Source organism: Mustela lutreola, chromosome 4 (genome assembly GCF_030435805.1).
Source record: "Mustela lutreola isolate mMusLut2 chromosome 4, mMusLut2.pri, whole genome shotgun sequence".
Taxonomy (NCBI): domain Eukaryota; kingdom Metazoa; phylum Chordata; class Mammalia; order Carnivora; family Mustelidae; genus Mustela; species Mustela lutreola.
In genome coordinates, this window is record NC_081293.1 from 161,147,676 (window position 1) to 161,169,596 (window position 21,921).

At 39.3% G+C, this 21,921-nt stretch overlaps 1 protein-coding gene across 3 annotated transcripts in view; it reads left to right on the forward strand.

The window, feature by feature from the left end:
* Positions 1-21,921, forward strand: part of ANLN (anillin, actin binding protein) — a 48,866-nt gene that overhangs the window by 5,530 nt on the left and 21,415 nt on the right. For 2 of the 3 annotated variants that reach the window (XM_059171555.1, XM_059171557.1), the window contains exons 2-10: positions 637-790; positions 3,520-3,837; positions 7,629-8,014; positions 9,137-9,362; positions 11,259-11,449; positions 11,733-11,840; positions 16,719-16,845; positions 20,643-20,753; positions 21,354-21,574. In XM_059171555.1, the coding sequence (XP_059027538.1) occupies positions 637-790; positions 3,520-3,837; positions 7,629-8,014; positions 9,137-9,362; positions 11,259-11,449; positions 11,733-11,840; positions 16,719-16,845; positions 20,643-20,753; positions 21,354-21,574 (1,842 nt within the window). The remainder of the gene's footprint in view (positions 1-636; positions 791-3,519; positions 3,838-7,628; positions 8,015-9,136; positions 9,363-11,258; positions 11,450-11,732; positions 11,841-16,718; positions 16,846-20,642; positions 20,754-21,353; positions 21,575-21,921) is intronic. The other variant, XM_059171556.1, reaches the window with a different exon arrangement.

Consider the following 21,921-nt stretch of genomic DNA (forward strand, 5'->3'; position numbering starts at 1 on the left):
CCCCTGAAGTGCTTGAAACAACCACCACGTTATTTCTCGTGATTCAGTGGCTCAGTAATTTGCGTTGGGCTCAGCGAGGCTCTGTTTCCAGTGGTGTCCCCCGGGGTCATGCTGGAGTCTGCAGGGATCTAGCAAATTATCTGGGACTGGATGGTCACAAGTCTGGTGGTTGATGCTAGCTCTCAGCTGGGCCAAGTGTCTCTAGCAGGCTTGACCTGGGCTGCTTCACCTGGTGTTCTAAGAGAGTGAGAAGAGAAACTGCAAGACTTCTGATGCCTGGGTTTGGAAGTCACGCAATATCACTTCTGCCACATTATGTTGGACAAGGTGAATCATAAGGCCAGCCCAACGCAAGGGTGTGGAAATAGATTCTACCTTTGGATGGAAGCAGAAAAAACTTCTGGCCATTTTAAATCTCATACAACCAACCTAACCATTTTATTTATATTACATCTGTGATAATTTTGACACTGGGATGCTTATTTGGTGAATTTTGACCTAAATTACATAAGATTTCACATTTGGAATGTATTTAACTGTTATCTTATATGGTAATTGATGATTTTAGAAGATACCTTAAGTTTTGCAAATTTTTGACTAAACTTGTGTTTTAACGCTGCTGTATTACATATATAGAAACTGCTGGAACGAACCCGTGCCAGGCGAGAGAACCTCCAGAGAAAGATGGCCGAAAGGCCCACGGCAGCCGCAAGGTCCATGACTCACGCTAAGAGAGCCAGAGAGCCACTTTCGGAAGCAAGTAATCAACAACCCCTACCTGGTAGTGAAGGTAAAAGATTGTGGTGGTGGGGGGAATATAATTGGCATCTTTTAAAAGAGATAAGCCCCATTTTATTGTGCATGTAGAAAAATCCAGGTCTTTGGGAGACAAATGTAATAATAGCCTCTGGGAAAAGGTCAGCCTTCTAGTTCAGGCTGATTGTATTAGGCCCAGACCTACAAGACCAGAGCAGAGTATCCAATAAATATTTCAAACTAATTGGTCAAACATAATTTTCCTCAACCCAAAGTTACCCTTAAAACCCCCAAGGGGAGAAAAGTAAAGGAGCAGAGGACACATACACGGTAGTGGTTTGGAGTTTATCTACCTCTACAGTGCGGGAACAGCTGACTACCAAGTTTTCAGATGGTCTCTGGCACGAGCAGGTTAACAAATGGCAGACCTGCTTGTGGAGGCTTGAAATTTAATGCGCCTTTTCATCCTCTGTCTGTTGAACCAACCCTCTAGAGCTAGGCTGAAGGTATAGGTGGTTAATCTAAGACCTGGTGAATTAGACAAAAATAAATAAATATACAAACAAACTAACCTAAAATCACCCAGAAATTTATTTTATTCTTTCCTAAATCCTGGCATCCCCAGCCTGTATCAGTAAGTTAGCTTCCTTAATCTTTTCCCTGAGTATGGAATTGTCTGGAGATAATCATTTTCCTCAGCATAAATTTTAAAAATGCATATAGAAAGAGAGCATCACAGAAAGCAGAAGCAATATTACAAAAGTGATAAGGGCATGGAGCAGGCTCACGATTACTTTGTAAGCTAACCATGGAATGGGAATTTATTTTCAAATAGCTATACATTTTGAAGAGAGGGAATCCTATCTATATCACATATATTTGGTATATATTTTACATTTGTGTGGTAAATATATCAGACGTACATGGTATGTATATTACATATGTGGGTATATATATTATATACATATGGTAGTTGGTTAGGAAGACAGAGGCCTAGCTCCAGTCCAGGATCTTTTTCTGTTTTCGTTGTGACATAGGTTTATACAATGAAATGTGGTGTACCATGTACTTTAAAACTAGTGCTTGGAACTATGTTTTGATGCTTTGGTGGAAATATTTACTGTTTTATATAAGAATATATTGAATTCTGTATTTTCAAGTGGTGATGCATGTTAAAATAGGAACACTTTCAAAAAATCATTAGATGAGTTAGTAGAAAATAGATCCATAAATGAATTATAGAAGATGAGAAAGTTTCAGAATGTCTCTTTAATTAGACTGATGTCTCTGAGGGCAATCATGGCCCCCATTTAACAGAACTTTGGGTATTGCCAGAGCGAGAACACTAGGTCAGACAGCCAGGGATACTGGCCTCATATGCAATTTACATTCCTATATTCTAAAATGTTAATTTTGCAGGAGATATATTAAAACTCATTCTTGAGTAGAAATAATATGCCTCAAGTTTGGGTAGCTCCTTTTTATTTTAGGCCTTTTTATTTTATAGGTGTCCATGGCACTTTAAAATATGAAATGTTATAAAAATATGAAAACATTTGTGCCAATAACTTCACTTGGTATTAACCAGATAATTGAGTTGTTTTTTTGGTTCCCTGCCTTTCCCAAACCTCAAGCAGGTTCTCTTCTAACCTTGCTTATTATTATTCATTGAAGATTGTTTTAAGAAACACAAAGCCTGTTTCGACCCTTAGCTGTGTCATTTTATGGAAGGTAATATAATTGCTCTGTGCTTGGTTTTCCTTATCTAAAAATGAGGTGATATGGCTGTATGATTTTAAAAATCACTCAAAATGTTTGTTTATTCTATGTGTATGCATTTTTTATTTCCTAGTGTCTTTTTTTTTTAAGGTTTTATTTATTTATTTATTTATTTGTCAGAGAGAGAGAGAGAAAAGCAGGCTCCCTGTCGAGCAAGGAGCCCAATGCAGGACTTGATCCCAGGACCCTGGGATCATGACCTGAGACGAAGGCAGCAGCCTAACCAACTGAGCCATCCAGGGTCCCTATTTCCTAATGCCTTAAGACTACATAAAATATTAGTCGTATACCTTGAGAATATTATTTGAATATCTTTTCATTCAGGGGTTTTATTTTATTTTAATTAATTAATTAATTTTTAAAAGATTTTATTTGTCCAAGAGAAAGAGGGAGGGAGAGAGAGCACAAGCAGGGGGCATGGCAGAGACAGAGGAAGAAGCAGGCTCCCCCCTGAGCAAGGAATTGGTACAGGACCCTGGGATCATGACCTGAGCTGAAGGCAGATGCTTAACTGGCTGGCCTCCCAGGCATCCCCACTCAGGTGTTTAAAACCATAAATTATATGTTCGCTTAAAAAGAAATCTCTGGAGGTGCCTGGGTGGCTCAGTGGGTTGGGGTCTCTGCCTTTGGCTCAGGTCGTGATCCCAGGGTCCTGGGATCAAGCCCCAAGTCAGGCTCTCTGCTCAGTGGGGAGCCTGCCTCCCTTCCTCTCTCTCTGCCTGCCTCTCTGCCTGCTTGTGATCTCTGTCAAATAATTAAAAAATAAAAATTAAAAAAAGAGAAAGAAAGAAATCTCTCATACCAGATTTCTAAGTTACTGAAAGTAGAATTTTACATATTTCTTGTTGTAAGGAAAATCATTTAAAGAGAACAGAGAAACATCACATTTTAGTAATTTGTTAAGTACCTACTGATGGTTTTTCAGGCTATGAGAAATTACAGAAATTTGAAATTTTGGGGGTGGGTGTCCTTTTTTTAATCTAGAGAAATCTTGTACAAAACCATCACCATCAAAGAAACGCTGTTCTGACACCACCGAAGTAGCAGAAGTTTCTAACTTGGAAAATGAAAAACCAGTTGAGTCTGCTTCTGCAAAACCCTGTCCTCCAAGTCCTCCGGCTCCCCAGGCGCAGCCTCAAGCACCTGCTCCTGTCAGTGCTTCGGAGACGGTCCCAGCCCCGATGCCCAGAGTGAGGAGGGGGCTCAACTCGAGATTGGAATCAACTGCAGGGTCCTCAGTGAAAACACGAATGCAAAAGCTGGCAGAGCAGCGGCGCCATTGGGATAATAATGATCTGACAGGTATGAATGATACGATGGCCTGGTCCTTAAAATCTGTTTCAATAAGCTTCAACTTGGATGCAAATTTGAGGTATCACTTAACACACGAAAGATCACTGCTTCTGTTTTATCTATCTCCTCAGTATCCATCACTTACAAATAGTTTGTATATCAATGGGATATTTATCAGTTGATTGTGTTCTCATTGAAGGAGATGCTGCTGAAGTTCTTAGAGCAGCTCCCAGAAGCTTGGTCTCATAACAGAATTATATTTGCAATAAGACACAATAGAGAACAAACTATACCCTCGTCATTATTAGCATTGCTGACCTTTAGCTCTGTATGCAAGAAATCCTATTTCGCGGATTAACTAATTAAATAAATTTGAGTGGTTAAGGTATGTAATGCTATTTAATAGAGGGGAGAGAAAACGTAAACATTTACTGAGCACCTACAACACATGTTTGTCAGGGTGCTGGGAACCCATGAAGTGACCTGATCCTTGCCTCTGTGTTCTCATATTCAGATGGAGAGTCTAAGAGCAAATCAGCAGGGTTATGTGTTCTATGATCAATTTTGTCTCCTATCTCATTACAAAAAAAGCCTTGAGATAACTCACAAAAAGAACTATATTACAAAACAAAAATAAGGAAATTCTTGGGTGAAGAGAAGGAAGAACAAAGAAGGGGAGGGTAAAATACAGGCGTTCAGGTCCTCCTCACTTGCCAGAGTTATGAACTTGCTAGCAGCCAAGGCAAGGAGGTTATACACCATCAGTTATTTCACTACTATTTATAAGATTAAAGCAGAACCGTGGCTGGAACTAAGACCTAAGAGAACTTTCTTCCCTGGGTCCTCAAAGATGACTTTGTAGAAGGTAGTTCGTGTGTGAGGTTACTCAAGGTAGGCAGATGGCCTGGCTCCAAGCTCAGTTGGTGAACACAGTTCCGAAGAGAGCCAGCATTGTACAGTGACAGCTGGGCCTTACCCAAGGAAGTGTTCCTCAAGCTTTGGCTCTCAGCCTGACTCCTGTGTAACAGAAACATTTGGACCATTGGATTGTAATCTCAGGAGCATGCTGGAGCCCTGGGGTGTACTTATGTCTTTTTTAAAAAAAATCTGTTTTACTCTGGTGCATAGCCAGAATTGAGACCAAGTGATCTGAAGAAATGGATGGACAACATAAATTTTAGGCAGTCTTTCATAAATGTCAATTCTTTGGTCTGAAATTTGGTAAGTATCGGATAGCAAAGTGTTTTAAGATTATCCTTTTGGCAGTGATGGTAATTTCAAGAGTCAATACTTACTGTGTAAAGTGCTAGGCATTCTAAATATTTTTTGTTCTAATATAGTATAACATTCAATTCTTATAAATATCTTAGGACATACATACCACTTTTTTGTTCATGTCATAGAAGAGGAAACTGTGTTCTTTTTTTTTAGGAAACTGGGTTCTGAGAGGCTAAGACTCCTTACCAGAATCAGCAGCTAAAATTCCAACCTCAGTTGTTGGATTCTAGGGCTCAACCCTTGCCTGCTGTGACCCACCTGATGTTCTCGGGTATAGATCAGGGTGCAGATATCCCATGCTGTCTCTTAAACACCTAGTGATTTTGGTAGTGGGCAGGGCTAACCGTGCTTCTTTACGATTCCTGGGGAGGCTAATCAGTAAATGTGCCTAAATACAAGGATGTTTCCTTTCTGTTTGGCAAGAAATCTCTATGAGAAATAGAAAGAGGGTTTAATGATATAATGCATGGTGAGAAGATCAGCCAAGACCATAAATATTCTAGGGCAGAAAGCATTGCCACACTGACTTTGAACATTTTGAAAACAAATGTTAACAAATGCTTACCTCAGCCTTTAAAGTAAATCTCTTAAGGGATCATAACCTGTCTAATTTTAAGTACTGAAACTTGAAAATAAAGTGTTTGTGATGAATGAGTTAGTGTATGCTCTCCAGAACTGTGGGTATAAACCAGTTAAATGAGGGATTATACTAATATATAACTTAACTGAAGCTTCTTTTCTGATAGAGAATAGTTAGAAGAGCTAAAGGTCTCTTAAGCCCATTCCTAAAATATGACAGTAAAGCTGTCATCTGCTTAGAGGACAGGTCTGATTCTCAGGGACGCGATAGAGGTATGCAAAAGGGTATCACAGGGATGGTGGTGGCCAGGGAAGCTTTTCTAGGGAAGGCAGATGCAAGACACTGAGGGACTACTGGCTTCAGACCATGGAGAAGGTCTCCTAGGCAGAAGTAATAGGATGCCTAAGAAGCACAGAGGTATGTAAACCGAGCACGTACATAAAGAGTAGATATTTTCTGGTAGAAAAGCAAGAGATAAGTTTGAAGAAAGCAGCAGGGTTTAGAGCCTGTGGAATTTAACCAGGAGGTGATGGTGAGATACAGGGAGAACTTAAGTAGACAAAATGCTGTAGAGAGATCACTCTGGCATCAGAATTGAGAAGGGATTGAATAGGCCAGAGACTCGAGCAGAGGGAGCAGGAAGACCAGTTAGAAGGTTAATGTTATAATCCTGGTATGGAATGATGAAGGCCAGGAGTGAAGAGGAGAGGTGGGATCTGTAAGATTTAGGAAGAGGATCTCTGGGCTAGATGTCTGGGTGGTGGTGGAGGAGAAGGGAGAAGGAGGAAGAGGCCACGATGAGGAGGAACATGTTTGGGGTAGTTTCAGCATCACATACGTTATTTGGGGTGCCGGGGGATAGCCAAATGGAGGTGGTTGGTAGGTAGAAGGACCCCATGGAGGATATGGCCCAAGAGCAGAACTAGTAGAGGATGCTGCCACCAATGGAAACACAAGGCCTGCAATGTGTAGTGGCATCTAGTGCCAGCAGCGAAGGCAACTTCAAGGCAGCCGGGGAGGCAGAGGCCAGTTTGGGTGTCTAGTAGCGAGAGAATATTGTGTAGGGCTAGAGGGACAGTAGCTAAAAAGGGGTGTATGTTGGTGGGAGGGTGTTTACTTTTAGCTCGAAGATAAGACAGAGCTAGATACAGATGAGCATATTTATGTGCAGAGAAGAAAAGAAGTTTTAGAGGGGTAGAATTGAGAATTCAGGCAGAAGTATAAGGCTTGGACAGTAGGAAGGATACCTCTTCCATTGACTGAATTTGTGGAGTAGAAAGTGCTGTGGAATTTTGATTTCCCTATATGTGCTTTATGCCTGTAGGTCTTCATAAGTTAAGTATTACTATTCGAGATCTATCTATACACAAGAAGTAACTGTGGGCAACATTTTAGTCTAACCCTGTGCTATCCAAAGATTTAAATTAATTGAAATGAAATAACATTTCTTAGTTGCCCTAGCCACATTTCAAGGGCTTATGAGCCACACGTGGCTAGTGGTTACTGTCCTGGATAGCATGGATCTAGAACATGTCCATCATTGCAGGAAGTTCTATTGTACAGCACTGGTCTCATCCATTTTAAAACAAAACGTGCCTGTGGAATATGTAATCTTAAATTGTGTGATGTTGTAACATCATGAATTCTAAAATTATGACCTAAGTGCACGGTATCTTCGAGCATTTGTAATCCATTAAGATTTAGAAAAAATAGGTGTAAGAAGTTCGCCTGTTTTTTTTCAAATTTGGATGAAGTATCATCTGATTTGAAAAGATATTGTCAAATTTAAGCAGCTTGGTAGTTTCATACAATCAAGAGCTTTCTATTAGTTCCTAAACCTCCTAACTCTTTTTTAAAAGTTCTGAGTGGAGTGATCTTGGTATTACACATATGCATAACTCTTGAACACGGGTTTTAAGTCTTTTTCTGAAAACATTTCCAGATGATATCCCTGAGAGCTCAGTCATCTCCCCAATGCCATCAGAGGAAAAGGCTGCCTCCCCTCCCAAACCAGCCCTCTTGGATGCCTCGGCAACTCCAGTTGGAAGAAGGGGCCGTCTGGCCAACCTTGCAGCAACTATTTGCTCGTGGGAAGATGATGTAAATTACTCATCTGCAAGGCAACACAGTGCACAAGAACAGCCTGGTACCACTTGTTTATCCAAATTTTCCTCTGCAAGTGGAGCATCTGCTAGGATCAATAGCAGCAGTGTTAAGCAGGAAGCTACATGCTGTTCCCAAAGGGATGGCGAGGCCTCTTTGAATAAAGCTCCATCCTCGAGTGCTGTGGGTGTATCTCTGAATAATGCTGCAATTTCCAGCTCTGTGGTAAGCAATGCAATATTGGTCTTTGGAAATCATTTTTTTTTCCTTATGAGTGATAATGTATATAAAGTATTTTATCACATATATGTAGTGTGTTTGTATCTATTTTTAGAAATTGGTGGCATAGAAAGTCAAAATCCTAAATTTGGTAGCCTAGCCTAAGATAAATTAGTTGTTGACAAGTAAATTATATTAATTTCATATGATTCCAAGGTATATAATAATGGAATGATGGCGCCTCTTAGTCATCAGGGAGAGCACTGAACATTATTCTCCCTGTAGAATGTTTTATGTATGCGTATAAATCTAAGATATGGAATTTCTCTGAAAAGACATGTAATAAACTAGTAGCTCAAGTTGCTTTCAAAAGGCAAATTGCAGAACAGGATTTTTAAGGGTGGTTATGATAATGTTACCATATATCCTTTTGAAATGTTTGAAAGTTTTACCTTGCACATGAATTACATCATCAACTTTCAAAAATAATCTTAAAAAAAAAAAGTATGTTTCTGAGCATTGTTTTTTAATGTGGAGCCAGGTTTTGGAATTAGATAGACCTGCATTCAATCCCTGCCACATTATTAAAAGTGTAGCTTTGGACAAGTTACTTAATCTTGCAAAACCTTGTTTTCCCATCTGCAGAATGGGAAAGAAGGGGTTATTGGGAGGTTTAAATGAGATTATGTGCATAAAACCTTTAGCAAAGTGCTTGGCACATAGCACTTAATAATATGTTATAGTTAGCCATGAAGTACATGATATGATTGCGTTGAATTAATATTGACTTAATTAAAATACAAAAATATGCAGTGTGGTCTCATACAGTTAAAATTTATAAAGGTGCTAGTAAGATAATCAGAAAGAAATTGTTATTTAAAATAGGGAGTGACCCTACCCCTTATATGAAATTACTCCTCAGTGTATTATACATGCTATAATTTTAATAATAGCATTTTCAAAGTTGACTTTTTATCAAACCTTTCAAATTGGTTCGATCTATTAAGGAGAATTTTTTTTTCCGTAAGTTTACATAAAGGCTACTAAGCAAATAGACTCGTTTTGTTATAAGACTACCTTTCGATATTGTGAATATTGTAGTTTACCTGAAGTGTTATCATGTTTCAGAAAGCTGCTTCTTCCCCAGTGAAATCTACTACAGCCATTACTGATGCTAAAAATTGTAATGGACAAAATCCTGAGCTACTTCAGAAAACTCCTGTAAGTCCCCTGAAAACAGAGATATCGAAACCAATTGAAAAGTCAACTGTGTCCCAGACATTTCGGCCCAAAGAAGAATTAAATAGAGAAACTTGTCGGCAGTCTCAATCTAAAGACAAAGCAGCAACATCAGGTTATGTATCTTTTTAAAAAAATCTAGTTAGTGCTGACTCTTTTCAGGGTGTCTGTTCTCAGCATTCTAATTATCTAGTTGTGAACTGCACAGTGTTGATCTGCATGGCAAGCACATGAATGTATAAAATGAGACTTCTTCAAATTTAGTCTTAATTTATTGAATGAATATTCATTAGTGGGGACTTGCCTATTTACTGGTCAAAGTATGTAGCTTGTTAACAGTTTAAACATGGTTTTTTTCTAGAATGACCATGGTAGATACTTTCTTCTATGCTTTTTGATGGGGACACAGCATATACACCTGAAAATCACATTGTAAGGGCATAATGAAGAAACATTTTTGTAACCAAGAGTGCAGAGCAATGCTTTGCAAACTTTAATATGAAGGCACCCCTAATAGCAAAGGAGAGTGAATGTGTATGTAAATGGCTCCACTCCCAATTATATTTATATGTGTGTATATTGTGTGTGAGCATGTACATGTGAAAGTTCAAAATTAACCCGTGTAGTAAAATGATGCTCCTGGAAATCTGTATTCATCTTGTGGGGACTTACACCTTCTGGCTTACCCTACCCTCACATGCTATGGGTTGAGAAACACAGGACTAAAAAATAAGGTTCAAATATATGGAAATACAGTTAATTTTGAACTATATTCTTTTTTCAATAGAATTGCTTTTGAAAAGACTTTTTAATTCAAAATTTTAACTTCTTAAAAATATAATCTCTCTGGATACTGTAGTTCCTCATCAAAGAGAAGTAGACAGAGAAATGAGAGTGGATATCCATTAGTTATTCCAGGAAACCAGCAATCAGTTTCCAGATGAGCTGAAGTGAGAAGTAACCTGGGGACAATTAGCAACATCCCCACATGGACTAGGACTAGTTACTCTCAATTTTTCAGAGACTTATGGAATTGATAAGAAGGATTTTTTTTTTTTTTTTTAAATTTTTGGCTATTGGGTATGCCCAGTATATGTTACTGGGACCTCAGAGATATTTAATTTTTATGTTTCTTTGTATTCTTAAGGCATTCTGGTTTGAGATATGGTATAAAGTGACACATGGAGTCTTTAAACTATGCCTATAGGTCAAATTCTGCCTTATCTTTTTTGCAAATAACGTTTTATTGCAACACAGCCATGCCCATTTATTTACACGCTGTCTATGGCTGCTTTCATGCTTCAATGAAGAGTTGAGTAGTTAACATCAGTGATCACATGGTTTGCAAAGCCCAAAATATTTACTGTCTGGCCTTCTGTGGAGAAAATGCTGATTTCGGATAGAGAGAAACCTCTTTCTCTATGGTCTCTATCCCATTTGTTCTACTTCAAATGTACCTCATACTATTTCAAATGAATACTATTTTAAGACTTTATAGAATCAAGATATCGCTTGATAAAGTCAATAATCTCTAATTTTTCTTTTGAGAGAGAAAAAGGATTTAATTCCTAGATTTTCTATTGTACTTCCTAAAACCAAGATAAAATAGGGCTATAGAAACAGCAGTAGTTGGGTTATCATGGTGAGGACCCTTTGGTGATAGGGAATACTGTTAATATACATACAGTCAATTTCCAGTCATTTAGGTTCTGCTTATTTAGTTGAAGGGTTTTCTAATTTTCACTGTCCTCTCACTCTACCTTTTAAAAATTCTTGCTCTTCTTTCTTTGAAGAACTAAATCTAATAAATGAATTTTAAGACACGGAATTAGATAGGATAATATGGTAAATTTCTGTTTTAAAGTTGTTTTCATACTTTTTACTTCCCGAATGAGTAATCTAAGTAGAATCAAAGCATTTTAGAGCCATACTGGATTTTAGAACCTTTTCAATACAAGTTATAATTGTTATTTATTATAAATAGCCTCCAAAATGTGTGTGCTTTCTGTAGGAGGAGCAGGAATTAAGCCTTTCCTGGAACGCTTTGGGGAGCGTTGTCAAGAACACAGCAAACAAAGTCCCGCTCGGAGTACACCCCACAGAACCCCCGTTATCACTCCAAATACAAGGGCCATCCAGGAAAGATTATTCCAGCAAAATACATCTTCATCTACTACTCATTTAGCACAACAGCTCAAGCAGGTCTGGCATACTGCTTTTAACATTATTCATTACATGTTCTCGGCGTAGAACCTAGAAAGCAAATTGTAAATTCCGATATCAGTCTTTTTGACAGAGATAAATAGCATCTTGGTTCCTTGTATCGCTTATTTCAAATTAGAAATATTATTGACTTGTGTTCCATGCATACTGTGATTTTTTTTAAATCTCAAACCTGAAGACAAGCAAAGTTTAGTAGTATCTGAATATTATTCTTAAACATACTATTGGCTCTTGTATAAAACAGAGCTTTTGGTGGTTTTAGGAACGTGAAAAAGAACTAGCATGTCTCCGTGGCCGATTTGACAAGGGCAATTTATGGAGTGCAGAAAAAGGCGAAACTTCAAGAAGCAAACAACTAGAAACCAAACAGGTAGCGTAAACAAGAAAAATGGGAGTGAACTTGGTATGGAAGTATTGCCGGGATCTAACTTGTGGTCCTGCATTGTCAAACAGTTCTTTATCCTGTTTCTTTTAACTGTGCCATTTTCCATTCATAAACCCCTTCAAAGTTCATACCTAGTCTGCTTTTCTCTTGTGCTACTCTCCCAATCAGTATTCACTGATGACCTACTTAGAATCAAAATTTTAAAACATGTTCTCAGTTCTCATCTTCAATTGATTTCATATTTCATTTAGTATTCTACTTAGTTGCTAGTTCTAAAATGTTTCTCAGAATCTACTTTTTTCATTAATGATAGTAGATTACTGTCAGATTTCATTAATCAGCTTTCAACAAAGTTCCTACTTATAAACTACTTTGTGTTTCATTTACATGCCTACTATGTACAAAATACTGTATTAGGATATACATTTAAGCTAAAAATAATAGAATTATATTTAAAGTGGTACCAGTTGAAATAGGAAAATACATTTAACCAGTATTCTCTAAGAAAGACCTTTAATTGATTTTTGTTTTTATCAGGTCTCTTGCTTAACAAATCATGTTTCCCAGGGTTCTGACCTAACCCTGTTTTCTTATTTGCTCTGGGACATCTCTTCCTTGTCCTCACGAAATGCTAATGTGCCTGGCTGTGTTGTATTCCTCTCTCCAGAACTCCAGGCCTGTTTTGCTGGTAGAGTTCTTTGCACTTCTCACCAGTATATTTTCCGTGTAGCCTCTGTCTTCACCTAGGGCTTCATTCTCTACCTCACCATCTAAAACAGTCTGGGAGTTCTTCCTTGCCTCCTTCTTATTATTATTGCATCTTCCCCTAGCACACACTTGAACACATACACATCCACTGTGTCCTCTGCTGTTTCCTTATCACTTCCAGAGCTTTGTATTGAAAACCTTGATTTTAGTCTGGCTACTTTCCTGTCAGAGCAATTTTATTTTTTTAAAGATTTTTTATTCATTTATTTGACACAGAGAGAGAGAGAGAGAGAGAGAGCTCGCTCAAGCAGTGGAGCAGCAGGGGGAGAGGGAGAGGGAAAAGTAGGCTCACCAAGCAGGAAGTCCGGTGTGGGGCTCAATCCCCAGACCCTGGAATCACAACCCCAGCTAAAGGCAGATGCTCAATGGCTGAGATACCTAGGCACCGTAAGAAATATATATTTTTTAAAGATTTTATTTATTTATTTGACAGACAGATCACAAGTAGGCAGAGAGGCAGGCAGAGAGGCAGGCAGAGAGAGAGGGGAAAGCAGGCTCTGTGCTGAGCAGAGAGCCCGATGCGGGACTCGATCCCAGGACCCTGGGATCATGACCTGAGCCGAAGGCAGAGGCTTAACCCACTGAGCCACCCAAGTGCCCCCGTAAGAAATGTTTTTAAAAGGCAGGTATCTGTGTATTCCCTTGCTTAAAGTCCTTAGAAAGCTCTCCCTAGCCAGCATCAGAAAACCATCTATAGTGCTTGGCTTGCCATCTAGAATCATCTAGAATCTGGCTTCTCACTGCTCTTCCACATGTGTGTGTCAGTCCGGTCATGCAGACTGCAGTTTCTCAAATGCACCCATGTTTTCAGATCTCTTTGTCTTTGCCTTGCTATTTCTCTCTGCAAAGAGTATCTCCATGGTGAGCACCTACTTCATTAGGAGTAGGTCAAACTTCAGTCCCCCCTGGAAACCCTTACCAGGCCCTTTTCCTCAGGGGCCATCTTTTCTCACCCTGTCATCCTATTGTTTATCTCAGCTGGAATGTTTATCTTCTTGTAACTGTTTCACCTTTGCTTTCCACTAGAGCCTTATCTGTCTTTATCTGTGTTCTTAGTGCTTGGCTCACAGGACGAGCTCCATAAATTTGTCCTTGAAGGAAGGAATGAATGAGCTAATCCTTCCTATCGGCATACAGCAAGCTGTTGTCTTTCATCTTAAAATAAAAACTACTCTCTGGACCCCCTATTCCCTTCTCTTTCTTTACCTCCTTTTCATTCGCTCTTCCAAAAGAGTTATGTCTTGCTGTGTACATTTTTTCCTCCCTTCTCTCTGGATCTCTCCACTCAGGCTGTCACCACTACTTCCTCATCAAATTCACTGGGGCTCTTCGGTAATCAATTTTTAGGCATTTAACTTGACTTACTAGCAGCATTTGGCATTGTTGATTACTGTCTTCTGTTTGAAGCACCTTCTTCACTTGGTTGCCAGTGTATCATATCATGGCTTTTCTGCTTCATCCCTGGAAATATGGGACAACAGTTCTGAAACTCTTGTGTTAAATAATTCCTGCTACACTTGCGGAATTCCTCCCTGGATGGCTGCACATTTGCATATAAAGAACATTCTGAACACAGTAACAGAGTTTAGGGGTCTGGCTCACTCAGAACTCATCCATGGTACCCACAGAGGGAGCAAAGAGGTGGGAGGAAAAAGTGATTGAGTGTGGTGTTGCTAGAGTCAAAGAGAGGGCTTTGAAGTCTGACCTACTCCTAGTGAAGTAGGTATTCAGCATGGAGATACTCTTTGCAGAAAGGACCTTTCAGAAAGAAGGGATGGTTGATAGCAAGTATCTGTTGTCAAATGTGGACTGGGCCGAGACCACTGGGTTTTGGAAGAAAGAGCTTGTTTCTTGGCAAGAGCAGTTTGGCTGAAGTGGTGAGGGGAGAATGCAGATGGTGGTGGGTGAGGAGCAGGGCCAGAGGGTGGAGGCAGTCCTCAGACGTATAATTCTAAAAGGGAAGGGAGAAAGGAGGTGATGGCCGGAAGGGGATGAGGAAGGGAAGCACAGTTTGTGTTTGTGGTCGTGTCGTGTTTGTTTTGTTCTTTCTGAAGAGACTTAAGTCCGTTTTAATGTCAAAAATAAGGTTTATAGTGTGCCTGGGTGGCTCAGTCAGTGAAGCATTTCACTCGATTTTAGCTCAGATTGTCACCTTGGAGTCATGGGATCCAGCCCCACGTCAGGCTCCATGCTCAGGATGGAGCCTGCTTGGGATTCTCCCTCTCCCTCTGTCCCTCCCTACTCGCACATGTAAATCAGTAAATAACATCTTAAAAAAAAAAGAGGTTTATGATAGAGGAATAAGTGATGCTAATTGATAGGGTCGGGTAAACCTTTCAGGAGGTAAGACTGGACTGGATGAACTCCGGAGCACCACGAAGGGAAAGGATTAAGACAGGTTCCGGCTGTGGGAAGAAGGAAGAAGGAAAGCGGTGTTTGGGGGCAAGTGATTTTAGAACTGTGATGACAGAAAACTGGTAGAATTTCTATCTGGTTACCTCTGTTTTGTTCATCCTTAGGGAAGGGAAGGTGACAGATGTGATACTCTGGAGGACAGGAGGGAGAACTGACCCAGAAAGAGAAGGACAGAAGAGTAGTGTGGAGACTCAAGTGGGGGTATGAGAGCATACAGTCCTAGTACTCTAGGTCTGTCCAAAGAACCTGGATATAAACATGGAGAAGGTGATTGTTCCAGGGATGGAGTTTGCTAGACATGAGGAATGGAAGTATAGTTGAGGTGAGGGAGTTGAAGGTATTGGTGAGATTGCGGTTGAACTGAAGGCTCTAACCAGGATGGAGGTGTAAGAAAATAGGTGAGAGTAACAGGAAGAAAAGCATCAAATGGCCAGAAGTCCCCATGAGGCCAAAGAGTAGGATCTGGTGGGAATTCCTGAGTAAGAGAGATTGGAGGGTTTGGGGGAAGAGGCTGACTCCAGGGCACGGCTGAACTGGAATGGTGGTGGGGGTCTCTGAAATGGAAGCATTTATGCAGCTAGGGGCCAGGATGCTGGCGAGAAGGTACCTGTGGCTATGCAAACCACCCAGAGGATGGCAGGTCTGGGACTGCAGAAGCAGGGATGGCGGGAGCAGGAGGAGAATTAATTACTAAGAGCGTGGAATTACCATTAGGGAGCTGGGAGGGGCTGTCCCTTATGTTGTCAGGGTGTGTATCCCAGAAGATGGTAGGGGAGTTGTGCCTTCCCGGCACAGTCAGGCCTGCAGCGCAACATTCGGTAGTTTACTTTGTGTACATGCATCAACAGCTCCTTCTATCTTAAGAGCCAAAATAGTCTGGAACTAGTTATGGAATGAGAATATGTGGGTTTATAAATTGGCCCTCCCAGTTATCGGCCAAGTCATTTAACTCCTGTGTCTCTATCTTTTCTTCTTTAGAATGAAGTAATAGTACCTAACTTGCAGGGTTATTGGGAGGATTGGGGAGGCAATAATGTCAAGTGCTTAGAAAGGTGACTGGTGCATATTAGGCTCTATTAAGCATTAGTTGCTGTTCTTCTTACTCTTGTTTGATTATTTCTTCTATTGCTTTAATCATAAAACCCATGATTCAAAAACAATGAATGTTTGTCTCCCACAGCCTTGTCAATGATTAAGAAAGACTCAGATGAGTGATTTTTTTTTTTCTTTTTCTTTCCTTTTTTTCCTTCCACATTCTGTTTTTGTTCTTATTTTCTTTGCCTTTTACCCACTGAGTAAATGTTAAGGGGAATCTTGATGTAGGAACTGTCAGTAGATTTTATAGGTTTGGGATGAGATAAGTGGCCTAGGGGAATTGCTTTTTTCTGCGTGTGGCTTGCACTTTAATCAGTTTATCTAAAACTACTCCAATACAAATTTTCCTTCTTGCCTCCTAGTCTCTTTAAGTACATCCTGGGAATTACAGAGAATACTGAGCCAGCATCAACGGTTTCTTGTGTTCTAAACATTGCATTTCTTGTGTTCTAAACATTTCACATACATTATTTTGTTTTGAGGAAGTTTATATAGAATTATGACTCGTGTTTGTTTCACCTGATAACATGCAGAAAGAAAAAAATCTGTAGTGTTGAGAAATGACATCTTCATTTGCTTTTTTAGGAAATTCACTGTCAGAACACCCCCCTCAAAAAACATCCAGTTGTGTCAAACACCCCATCGGTTCCAGTAACAGAAAAGGTGACAGAAAATCAGACACCGGGAAAACCTTCCAACACAGAACCTACAGGTCAGCATTTTTTACTTCTGCTCCACTTACAATGAAGCTTTCCATCTACTATAGTTTTGGAAATTGCATCGGAAAGCAGAAATACTGCTTTAATGTAAAAAGATAGATTAATATTTTTATTGCTACTCATTCTTTCTAGCTGTGCAATATGCTTCTTCCTTAGTTCTCCTTTCAGACTCAGAGTTCATGCTCTTCATGGGAGGATAAATCACTGTACAACTCTTTTTTTTTTTTTTTCCCTGAGAAAGATTCAGTAAGATCTGTTGAATTATGGAGTGTGCATGCTCTTTAGTTTATTTTCTTTATAAGTGTTTCTGTAAGTTGAATTCTTAAAACTACCGCGCAAAGATGATTATTCAAAGAGATGAATGGCAGCACTGTTTGTAATCGTAATAAAGTGTAAATGACCTCAATGTCCATCAGCAGAAAACTGTTTAAATAAATGGTGCTAAATCCATGTCCCCACATATTATGTAGCTGCTTAAAACAATAAGTGAGCTTTGTATGGAATGACATTTAACATATCATAGACACTTAAACATTTTTTTGTTTTTTAAATTTATGGTAAAAAACACATTACTAAAATTTACCATCTTAACAGTTTTTAAGTTCACGGTTCAGTAGTGTTAAGTACATTCACATCGTTGTGGAACAGAGCTCCAGAATTTATTCATCATTAGAACTGAAACTATATAAATCAAGCAACAATTCCCCATTTCCTCCTCTCCTCAGCCCCTGGTAACTACCATTCTGCTTTCTGTTTCTATGAATTTGACCACCTTATAAACCTCATATAAGTATAATCATATAGTATTATCTTTCTGTAACTAGCTTAAAAAAAAAAAAAAGATTTATTTATTTTAGAGAGAGAGACCTAGAGTGCAGTGGGGAGGGCTGGAGAGAGAGGGAGAAACTTTAGCAGACTCTGCACTGAGCATGGAGCCCTACACGCCGCTCTATCTCATGACCCTGAGATCACAACCTGAGCTGAAATCAAGACTTGGACGCTTAACTGACTGTGCCACCCAGGCACCCCATAACTAGCTTATTTAATTTACCATAGTGTCCTTAAGGTTTATCCATGTCCTAGCATGTGACTGGAATTCCTTCCTTTTTAAGGCTGAATAATACTCCATCATGTATATATACATTTTGTTTAACCACTGTCTATCAGTGGACTTTTTGGTTGCTTCCATCTCTTGGTTATTGTGAGTAGTGCTGCTAGGGACATAGGTATGCAAATGTCTCTTTGAGACCCTGCTTTTAATTCTTGGCATAGACTCAGTAGTAGAGTTGCTATATCATACAGTGGATCTATTTTAAGTATTTTGAAGGAACCATTATACTATTTTCTGTAGCACTCATACCATTTTACTATCTCATCAACACAGCACAAGGGTTCTAGTTTTTCCACATCCTTGTCAACACTTGTTACTTTCTGGTTTTTTGATAGTAGCCATCCTTAGGGGTGTGAGGTGATAGCTCATTGTGATTTTGATTTCCATTTCCTTTACAATTAGTGGTGTTGAGCATCTTTTCATATATTTGTTGGCTGTTTCTAACATTTATTTTTATTTATTTTTTTTTTAAAGATTTATTTATTTATTTATTTGACAGAGAGAGATCACAGGTAGGTAGAGAGACTGGCAGAGAGAGAGAGAGAGAGAGAGAGAGAGCGAGAGCGGGAAGCAGGCTCCCTGCTGAGCAGAGAGCCTGATGTGGGACTCGATCCCAGGACCCTGAGATCATGACCTGAGCCGAAGGCAGCGGCTTAACCCACTGAGCCACCCAGGCGCCCCTGTTGGCTGTTTCTATATCATCTTTGGAGAAATGTCTGTTCAAGTCCTTTGCCCATTTTCTAATCAGGATATTTTATTTTTGTTGTTGAGTTTTAGGAGTTCTTTATATTAACCAAACATTAACCTCTTATCACATATATAATTTATAATATTGTCCTCCATTCTGTAGGTTTTCTTTGCAACTCTGTTGAATATATGCTTTGATGCACAAAAGTTTTTAAGCTTGGGGCACCTGGGTGGCTCAGTGGGTTGGGCCGCTGCCTTCGGCTCAGGTCATGATCTCAGGGTCCTGGAATCGAGTCCCGCATCGGGCTCTCTGCTCGGCAGGGAGCCTGCTTCCCTCTCTCTCTCTCTGCCTGCCTCTCTGCCTGCTTGTGATCTCTCTCTGTCAAGTAAATAAATAAAATCTTTAAAAAAAAAAAAAAGTTTTTAAGCTTGATATTGCCCCATTTGTCTGTTTGTACTTTTGTGGCCTGTGCTTTTGATGTCGCTCCCAAGAAATTGCCAAATCCATTGTCATGAAGCTTTCCTTCCATGTTTTCTTATAGGACCTTAATAGTTTTGAGTCTTCTATTTGGGTCTTTAATCGATTGTGAGTTAATTTTTGTATATGGTGTCAGATAAGGGTCCAACTTCATTTTTTGCATGTGAATATCCAGTTTTCCCAACATCATTTGTTGAAGAGACTTTCCTTCCCCGCCAAATCATCTTGGCAGCCTTGTCAAAGATCATTTGACTAAATATGTAAGGTTTTGTTTCGTGGCTGTCTATTCTTTCTATTCCATTGGTCTATGGATCTGTTTTTGTGCCAAATGTGTTGATTACTGTAGCCTTGTAATATGTTCTGAAATCTGGAAATGTCAGTCTTCTAATTTTGTTCTTTTACAAAATTATTTTGGATGTTCAAGGTCCCTTGAAGCTCCATATGAATTTTAGGATAGACTTTTCTGTTTCTTCAAAAAATGTTATTGATAAGAATGCATTGACTCAGTAGATTGCCTTGGGTAGTACTGACATCTTGACAATGTTAGGTCTTCCAATCCATGAACATGGGATGTCTTTCCAGCTATCTGTGTCTTATTTAATGTCTTTCAGCAACGTTTTGTAGCTTTTGGCATATAAATCTATCACCTCCTTGGTTTGGTTTATTCCTAAGTATTTCACTTTTTTTTTTCCCCTAAGTATTTTATTCTATGAACAGAAGTAATTTTAATTCTTTTCAAATCTGGATGCTTTTTTTTTTTTAAAGATTTTATTTATTTATTTGACAGAGAGTGATCACAAGTAGGCAGAGAGGCAGGCAGAGTGAGGGGGGGAAGCAGGCTCCCTGCCGAGCAGAGAGCCGGATGTGGGGCTTGATCCCAGGACCCTGGGATCATGACCTGAACCTTAGGCAGAGGCTTTAACCTACTGAGCCACCCAGGTGCCCCAATCTGGATGCTTTTTATTTCTTCTTCTTGCCTATTGCTCTTACTAGGACTTCCAAAGCTGCACTGAATAGAAGAGGTAAGAGTGGCCAAGCTTGCCTTGTTCCTGATCTTAGAGGAAAAACTATGAGTCTTTCACTACTGAGTATCATGTTAGCTATGGGCTTTTCCTCTGTGGCCTTTATTATGTTGAGGTAGTTTTCTTATATTGCTAATCTCTGAAGTGTTCTTATTGACACTTTTTTTTTAAAATGAAAAACAAAATGCAGAACAGAATGCATAGTATGATTACTTTCTGATAAAACAAAAGGATGTTCATATTTGCATACATAGGGGCAAAACTGGAAGAACAAGCAGTAACCTTGTAATATTGACATTGCCTTTCTCTTTGGGGAGGAAGAGATAAATGGGAATGTGAAGAGAGGACAGTTGTTTGGGGGGATTCTGCATACATCTCTAGATTTGAAATGCATAGTTTTATAATCCGAAAAAAGAATACATAAGATTCTTTAACTGAAAAATTCTAGGTTCTTAACATAAACTAACATGATTTTTCTTACAATTTTTTTAGGTTTCACTGAATGTGAAATGACGAAGTCTAGCCCTTTGAAAATCACATTGTTTTTAGAAGAGGATAAGTCTTTAAAAGTAACATCAGAGTCAAAGGTCGAGCAGCAGACTGGTTGGTTTTTTATGCTTTATTTCCTATTAATATATTGGTAGAAGCACATATTCAAATATATAGTATCTTGTATTTCAAAATATCTTCTGATTTTGTAAATCTGTCTTTCTCTTTTAACTAGGAAATACTCTAGCTTGCACAAAGAGATAGCACTTTTAACAGTTATCTTTAGGTCATAGACCCCTGTGAAAATCTGATTAAGGCTATCACTCACTTTCACAGGGAAAGGAAATGTGTTGTTCTTCCACACTCTTAGAGGAATAAGTGACTCTTGAAGACTATTTGGGACCCCTGCCTTAGGTGATGTTACTATTTCCCTATTATTCACTGCCATGTGAAAGGGAACTCCCCAACAATAGAAAAAGAGTGACTTGAAAGAACATTTTTCGTGAGTCTGAAGCCTTTGGCTGTTACCTTGCCATTTGCATTCTTCCTTAATATTTTTTCTTAAACCCGAAGCACTGACTCAACTTTCGACAGTTTCAACCTTTATTGCTTTACTGTATATTTAGTAAGCGCATGAACGTGAGATCTGCTCTGCTGTCCTTTTAATTCTTAAAGATCTGAGTCACAGAATCTACCTACTGCAATCTTTTTCAGAAGTGGTACGTGAAACTGAGATGAGTGTGGATGATGATGATGATATCAATAGTTCAAAAGTGATTAATGACATCTTCAGTGATGTCCTGGTGGAAGGTGAGCTAGATATGGAAAAGAGCGAAGAGGAGATGGACCATGAAGAACAGGAAGATGCACTGAATATCTCCTCCATGTCTTTACTCGCTCCATTAGCACAGACAGTTGGTGTGGTAAGTCCAGAGGTAAGGAAAGACGGAATGTTAACAGGCCTGGGATACAAACTGTTAGAATGGGATCCCCTTTTGTTTTAGTTGGTACATGGGGATTTGGCCCTCTGTAGCCAGGGGAATTCTGGAACTCTGATGTCAGTTCTCTTAAAAGAGAGCTTAAAATGCTTTGGTGATTTCCTGTGACCTTAGATAAAATCCACAGCATGACATGGTTTAAAAGGCCAGATGTCTGGGCTCTGCCATTGGCTGTTTCTGGCCCAGGTTATTCAACCTCTTTACCACAGTTCCCTCACCTGTTAAAGGAGGTTAAAACTAGTTCAGGCTGATGTGAATATTATATCATTAGTATATTAGTATTT